The 8,591-nt window shown below is 34.6% G+C and overlaps 1 protein-coding gene across 1 annotated transcript in view; it reads right to left on the bottom strand.

Annotated features, from left to right (window-relative positions):
• Positions 1-2,013: 2,013 nt before the first annotated feature.
• CDC14A (cell division cycle 14A) overlaps positions 2,014-8,591 on the bottom strand; it is a 196,353-nt gene continuing 189,775 nt past the window's right edge. Inside the window, exon 16 of the mRNA XM_060202143.1 lies at positions 2,014-4,023. Coding sequence (XP_060058126.1) covers positions 3,994-4,023 — 30 coding nt within the window. The 3' untranslated portion in view covers positions 2,014-3,993. The remainder of the gene's footprint in view (positions 4,024-8,591) is intronic.

Raw genomic sequence — 8,591 nt, 5'->3', positions numbered from 1 at the left:
CCACCAATGTGTCCTGGAGCTCCGCTTCCCCAGAGACCCCACCCTACTAGGGAAAGAGAGAGGCAGACTGGGAGTATGGACCGACCAGTCAATGCCCATGTTCAGCGGGGAAGCAATTACAGAAGCCAGACCTTCCACCTTCTGCAACCCACAATGACCCTGGGTCCATGCTCCCAGAGGGATAGAGAATGGGAAAGCTATGGGGGGGTGGGGGGTGGGATGGGATATGGAGATTGGGTGGTGGGAATTGTGTGGAATTGTACCCCTCCTACCCTATGGTTTTGTTAATTAATCCTTTCTTAAATAAAAAATAATAATAAAAAATCTCCTTTAACTTACATTTGTCCACATAACCACCTCCAAATAACTATATTTTGCATTAACGGTAACCTTTCAATTTAAATTTCTACTTCAAGTCACCAAAAAAAAAAAAAAAACCACCCTTTACAAAAGTAGTTTTCTTCTTTTGGATGTGACTATAATTCATTCCATAGAGAAGGAACGGGGTAGGAATATATTAACATTTCAAGTCAGCTCAAAATAACTTATTTTCTACTTTTCTTTATACACTATGAGTGTCAACCCTTGCAACCTATGCATAAATAAAGGAGCTTTATCTCATGCTGCAAATTATGTATCCTGCTAAACCTGGAAATCTCTAGTCACCTGAGGGGAAAGGTAGTAACTAAATTCTTGGCATCGCTCAGTGGTAAGAGATGATGGCAAGGTTTTTGCAGATATCATTATGAAAATACTATCGGAAAGATCACAGACTTCTTATGACATCAAACACCACTGCTTGCACAATAGCAATTGAATTGTAAACATCACCAAGGAAAGCATGCCAGTAAGAATGACTTTGAAAATACCTTTTTGTAGCACATGGTTCTCTTGTTATTTGAATCACAGCTGAATATATTCGGTAGCTTTCCAGGTGTGTTTTGAGATTAACTGTTTGCTATTTAAGGTTAACAAAAGTGTGTAAACCCAGTGACTGTTAAGAAATCTGTTGAGGAAAAAAAAAAAAAAGACACCTGTTGGGGGGGATAGATAGCATAATGGTTATGCAAAGAGACTCTCATGCCTGAGGCTTCAATGTCCCTGGTGTAATCACCTGCACCACCATAAACCAGAGCTGAGCAGTGCTCTGGTTTAAAAAAAAAAACACAAAAAACTGTCGACACTAGTTGATTTATTTTTCCTATGAACTAAATTTATAGAGATTTTTGTCTTTCTAGACAGCTTTTTGGACTCATTAGAAATCTCCCTTTCAAAGACAAGTTTCTGTAACAACCTTAGAACTGTGAAGTCAGTTAATTGGCAGACTCCCAACTCCAGAAGTCAAACTACTTTCTCACCCATAACTTTTCCTTTGATTCTGAAAAATTAAAAAATATAAAAGAGAACAATGTCAGAAATATCACAACCCCAACTGGTCCAAAGACAGTGAGTTATCTCAGTTGGTTCTACAGTCAGTTACAGCTTGAGCTCCTCCTTGTGCTCCTTTTTCTACCTCCCCTCACTGCTGCACTTGACTGAAAAAAAAAATATCACAACCCCAAAACATGCAGTTAAATACATAAAGTATCTCCCAGAAATAAGGCAGTTTCTTTCTCCCAAGATGGCCCTTCAGGCCATTCATCCAAAAGGGGAGATGGTTTGCCCCATCCGATTTATTTTTGTAATTTCTCCTTAAAAAAAATTGATCACCAGTGTATCTCACAACAGTCATAATGGAATAAGCACAAATCATAATCAGTGTCTTATTAGCATAAAATAAAATGATCAAATATCAAAGGAAATCAGTGAAATCTTGACATCTGATTTTTGTGAAATTCAAAGTACAAGATTTCTTTGAGCTCACTGGCATGTATTTCAGACAACAGCCACAACCTGAAGAATTAATAAAAGGTAAGTTAAACATCCAGAATGGAGATCTTGAGACACAAGGCATCAGACACAAAAAAATTATAGAGACAATTCAAAATCCAAATTGCAAAAACCAGAGAAAGCATAAATCCATAAAACTTTTATTATTTATTAGCAGTGTATTTCCCTACACTTTAAAATAGAACAAGATATTTTTGGAAAGTAAATTATTCATTAACAAAATACATGTCAAACTATTTGTATTTTGGAGTAGGATTACTTAGCTACATATTTTCTATACTATATACATACATATTTTCTATACTATATACATTCTTGGTTTGTCTATGTATCACATGTGTATAAATAATTTTAAGACATACACATGTAGATACACATAACTTATACACACACAATTAAGGAAAATTTACAATAGCCAGTTTTATGATCATCTTATAGTTACACACAAATTAATGTTCACAGAACTAAAATCGTTAACGTGGTTCCACCTCCCTCTATTTTTCAAATATCTGAATTACTTTCCACTGATACTTTAAAAAAATACTATCATTTATTTTCCTATACAATCTTTTTAATAACTCATAATAAAATATTTTACTATTTCAGCTTTAGAAAAAGTACACAGTTTAATTCCACCCATTTTAATTTTTGATCCATAAAACATAGAATTCAGTTTTTAATCCATTTAGTGCAATTATTTGGTACTGCAGTTACTGGAGGTTAAGTTAAACAACCTGAGTCAATCATTCATTCAAATGCCTCTTAACAAAATGTAAAACACAAACAAGATGTTCTGCTGAAGCATAAATAACAGTCTCAAAGTACCCCCTCCTAATAAATACATTATAAATAGCTCAATGGTTGAGAATAAAGCACTTCATATGCAGCCATCTAACTGTCTCCGAGTAGACCATTCTGAAGCAGCGTGGAAGAGAATCAGGATCTAATAAGGCTCCCAAACTCCCCAGAGAAATGAAGCTTACAGGCTTCTGGAGGCCTAAATGTAAGGTTACACTTACATGGGAGGAGGGCTGTGAGTAGCTATTTTAAGAAGTCCCTTCATTTTTATGTTGTTAGTTTGTGTGTCTGGGTTTGTATTCTGCTTTAAACATATCTCCTTTAATATAGAGAACAACTTAGCAGCATCTTTATTATTTATTTATTTATTTTATTCATCTTTATTTATTTCTCTTCTTTGACTTAAAACTAGTGCCAGTTGTGTGTGACTAGTCAATCAACTTGGTATCAGAAGCAGAATATTCTAATTCTCTTGGGGGGGGGGGGGAAGAGGAAGAAACAAAAGCACTTGGAATGTTAAATCATTTCCAGAAGGAAAAAAAAACATGCTGTCAGGAGAAACATTCAGTGAATTCTGATCTTCTATTGAATGTTAAATTTACTTAAAGCCCCCAAAGAGGCAAAACTAAATGGCTCAGTAACAAAAACAAAGTGAAGGGAAACGGTCTAAATAAGCCATAGCAGATGATTATACTTTGCTAAACTTGGATAAACTTCAACTGGTGCACCAAAGAATAAAATGATCCACAATATTTGTAGTGGGACCATAAAAATCATTTTCTAAAAACTGTATCCCTTTTTCTTTATAGAGAGGAATTATTTATTCATCGTAGACAAAACCATACTAAACAAATTCAAAATACAAATTTTTGGTAGCAAAGAGCAAGAAAATCTAAGTCAAAATATAGTCCAGTTTTTACATAATTTTATATATTTATAAATTTATCAAAATAGCCTTTTAAAGTTCACAATACATACATAATGTAACACTGTACATGTAAATATAGTAACAAATGCATTACTGAAATACATTAAAAATAACCTTTCAAAATACCAAATTCAACATTAAAATTGTCTTTGAAAGTGTTGACATCACCATAAACAGTTTCAGTGCATTTATAGTAGTCATTAACCAGTTTTCTGGTTTCAAGTCTCTTGCAGGTCTTATCTTAGCGCTCCCTTTAACTTAAGGTAAGAAGGCAGAGAGGGATTCTTCCACAAGCAGTTGCTTTCCCTCTGCATTGCTTGTCCAGATGAAGAAATTGTGTCTAAGAGTAGAACAGCTTTCACTGGAGTGGTAAGGCCTTAGTAATGAACATATTCAGACTGAAGGGACTGTGCAGGGGAGAGACATAAACTGAGGTTAAATACCATTCCATGCAAAACCTGTAGTACATCATGCAGCTTTTTCCCCCTCAACATAAGGCAATTTGAGTTATCTTTTCTTTTTTATAAATACAATTTAAAATATTTATTTACTCCCTTTTGTTGCCCTTGTTGTTTTACTGTTGTTGTTACTATTGTTGTTATTGATGTCATTGTTGGATAGGACAGAGAGAAATGGAGAGAGGAGGGGAAGACCGAGAAGGGCAGAGAGAAAGACAGATACCTGCAGACCTGCTTCACCACCTGTGAAGCGACTCCCCTGCAGGTGGGGAGCTGGAGGCTCGAACTGGGATCCTTAAGCCACCTGTGCTTAACCTGCTGTGCTACACCTGCTGCACTACCGCCCGACTCCCAATTATCTAAGGTTTAATGAAGTACACTAAAAAAAAAATAATAGAAGGAAAAAGATGAAGGGACCAAAGCAATTTCAAATAAAAAGGTATTCAATTATGCGATGTAATAACAAGGAAATCTGTATTTTTAAAAGGTGTACTGGTTTATCAATGCTACTTAAAAACTAAGTGTTAATTGAAAATTGGAAAGTAACATCAATTTTTAAGCTCTTGTTCAATAATACTGAGTTTTATTCAAAAATGAGATATTTTAAATGTTATCAGAATGCACTTTTGAAGGTTTATAAATTTAATAAATGTTTTAACAAGACCTTTCTATTGATACTTAAGAAGACACAAAGCAATATTGGCTTTGAAATCTTATTCTAAGATCCAAAAGCATGTATGTGGAAAGTTGTCACAATAAGCAGTGACAACTTTCAAGAATGTAGAAAATGCGTGATCCTCTCATATCATACTAGATATCATACTAGATATAAATGGAGCATGCTTGATATGGAATCAGAATGCATCGATAATAGACATAAATGATAAAAAAAAAAAAAAGCAGAGACTGAGAAAAATTGCCAAACAAACAGCAATTAGAAGAAAGGAACAAAATACAAAATATTTTGCATACATCTTCCAATTGAATACCTTATAAATATTAAGTTTACCTGATTGGCCACCTTATGCCCTTTTCTCTTCCCTCAATAGTTGCTTTTTAAATTGATCTCCAGCATTTTAATAAAAGACTTTATTAGTTCTGAGACTGATCCTTTACCACACCAGTGAGTTAGGTATCATTAAAAAAAAAAAACTATCAGTTTCACAGATAATTGACAAACAGACTCAAACTATATTTAGCTTTAACAATTCCAGTGAATTTTTTAAAAGATATATTGGTTTACTAATGAATGAGAGAGAGAAGCTGAGTGTCACTGATATGTGTGATATCAGGAATAGGACTTGGGAACTCATGCTTGCAAATCACCCAAATGGTGGTCTACCATCTGGGTCACCTCCTGAGTCACCTCAGTGAATTCTATACTCTAAAAACAGCCATTTACTATGAATCTATCAACATCATGAATCAAAAAGTTGTGGTCCCTGAACTTAAAAGACAAAAGTCATATAGATTTATAATAAAATGCAAAGGTGCCAACATTAAATAACCTACATAGGTAAAAATAATGAGCACAAGAGGTTGGGTAAGTAGTAGTAATGGGACGGTCTGGAGGTTCTGAAGGATTTAAGCTTCAAGCAAGAGATGATAGGGAGAATGGAAAAGGCTTTGCAAGCTTTCTCACAACAGGATGTGGTGCGTGCCAATGTTTTAAAATAGGAGACATGATCAAGAAAGGTACTATAGTATGTAAAAATACTGGCACTCACCATGAGAATAAGAGACAAGACCCAGAAAATCCAGTGAAACTAGTCTAATGCCTTGAAGCCTATAAATATTTAACTTGTGGGGCCTTCAGTCAACATTCTAGCAATTAGTGTTTCAATGTGGACTATCATTTTTCCAGTCGCTTTTTCCCCAGTTTTTCCTAAAGTCAGAGAGAACAGTTGCACGAATGACACACATGTATTCTTATGTTGTAAGTTAGCCGGTGCTTTCTTGGGAATGCATTACTTTTGTCTTATTTGTGCCCTTAAAGAAGTTACAAAATTCCTAAGTAGCTTGTGAGTTTAGAATAAAGTTGTTTTTGTAAGCACCTCTAAACTTCTCTCAGATACAGTGAATTCCGATCTTCTATTGAATGTAGAGCAGATACTAGGCAATTTGTTAAATTAAATTAAATTAAAATTAAATTAAATTAAAACACCTTACATATTGCATCTAATGTTGAATGTAAGTATTTATGTGTACCTTATTTGTTTTATAGAATCATGATAGTCTCTGAACCGGAAAAAAGAAACGAGGGAAAAAAATTATGTAGAATAACTTGAGGGATTCTATCGCTCAGATGAAGTGTATTTCCACCAATCTTCTGGAAAGAAGTTTTTCTTACACAAAACGTTCATGTGGTCAGATAGTTCAATAAGGTAACAGTGAGTTAAGGCCAAATCAAATTTACCATAAATATATGGTATTTCTACTGTATGGATCCTATAAAACTATATACAGCAATATCCAACTGGGAAAATACAGATAAAATTACCTTACACTTGGAGACCCCAAAATTTAATGTTAAAATAAAAGCTTCTATCAAAAAATCTTGTTCCCTGAAAGCAGTTAGATTTGACATAAAACAAAGTGTTAGGTAAGGAGATCAAGACAATTTGTTCTGTTCTGGAAATTTGCTACAATTTGTTTTGGCAGCTGTAGGTAGTGACTTTAAAAATCCAGCTATTCTGGAGGAGTTTCTTTTTTAAACAGCCCAGTTACCTAATCATGGTAGGAAAATGTGTAATAATTATAGATATAAATACTGCAGAGATGAATAATAAAACTATGAAAAAAGGAACGAATTAAAAGTAAAATTAAAATCTCTGTCAGCAAATGAATGAAACAATTGGAATACAGGACCTTAGGACATACACTGTCTTCTACTAGGTCAAAATTCTGATTCAAAATCACTATGTGCTTTTATCACTCCTTTTCTTTTCTGCATTTTCCTCATCTTCCTAAATTCCATATAAGGAAAAATAATCTACTAATTATCTGTGGTTGGAGTTCTTACTACAGAGGCAAAAAAGACCTAAAATGTAGCTTATTTTAATGATATAGATAATTAAAAAGAAAAACTCATGGGTGGCAACCTGGGACTTACATCATTTCTTGCTCCAGTGTTTTAAGTGTAATGAACAAATCAGAGAAATGACCACTGATTAAAAAAAATTATATATATATATATATATATATATTTATATTTATATTGGAGTCAAGCAGTAGCGCAGCGGGTTAAGCGCACTTGGCGCAAAGCACAAGGACCGGCCTAAGAATCCCGGTTCGAGCCCCTGGCTCCCCACCTGCAGGGGAGTTGCTTCACAAGCAGTGAAGCAGACCTGCAGGTGTCTGTCTTTCTCTCCCCCTCTCTGTCTTCCCCTCCTCTCTCCATTTCTCTCTGTCCTATCCAACAACGACAACATCAATAACAACAATAACTACAATAGGGGCAACAAAAGGGAATAAATAAATATTTAAAAAATATATATATTTATAAGCTGCCTCTATATATTTGTTTCTAGATCTTTTAACTTTGCAATAACTTACAGCTTTTTGTCTTGCTTATAAATTAGCCTGTAATTTGTTTTGCAAATACTGAAAGTGTTGCCCTAACTAGTATAATAATGCCACTCTAATATCACTAATAGAAACAAAGCTGGGTAAGGCTTAATTTGCATCATATTAACACAAAAAGGTTGTGGTTTCAGGTAAAAATAAATTTTAAAAGTATATACACTTTCCCATAGTGTGCTCTAATCTTTCCAGGGACCAAGATTTAACAAGCCCATTCCGGTTAACCAAGATGCTATATAAACTGTTCTTTCACCTTCCTACATGACTTTTAATAGATTCTATTTTCTGGGAGAATTTAATCTGTGCTTTTCAACAATCACAAAGAGCTCAATTGTTAGATGACAGGTTGTTGACACCCAACTTGACTCAGTCAACCAGTATGTGAGTGTTTGCAGTTCATCTGAACATCAAAATTATATTGAATAAAGCTCAGTTAAAATTTATTTTCTCTTATTTTAGTAAAATTACATTTCTAGAAAAAATAAACTCTCAGGTTAGTATATATTAAAGCTAAAGTTGAAAACTTGTTTTGCTTTTTCCTTAGGGATTCTTTTTAAGCTAATAATGAGAACAAGATCCTAAGCACTTCACAAATCTAGATAGACTGTACAACTTCTGTTCAGTAACTGTTTATAAGGTGCTGAGAAAACAAATACGCTTCTGAGAAGCATATAAAGTTGGGGGAGGGTCTGCATGGCAGGAAGCCAGCAGAAGAGAATCCTATACAACCAGCTGCGTAGTAGAGCAGCCAGGAGTATGAACAAAGTTCCGTGATAGTTAAGAAGGAAAACACTGCCTGGATGGATCACGGATACTTCATCAGAAAGATAAACTATTGATCCAGGCCAGGAAATGTAGACCAGGAAGAGACAGGAAGAAAAGTGGAGTAAGCTTCGTGTGCTAGAGTTTGGCCCTAAGTCAGGCAAGGAATTCTT

Source organism: Erinaceus europaeus, chromosome 11 (assembly GCF_950295315.1).
Source record: "Erinaceus europaeus chromosome 11, mEriEur2.1, whole genome shotgun sequence".
Taxonomy (NCBI): domain Eukaryota; kingdom Metazoa; phylum Chordata; class Mammalia; order Eulipotyphla; family Erinaceidae; genus Erinaceus; species Erinaceus europaeus.
This window is presented reverse-complemented; position numbering and strand designations above follow the sequence as displayed.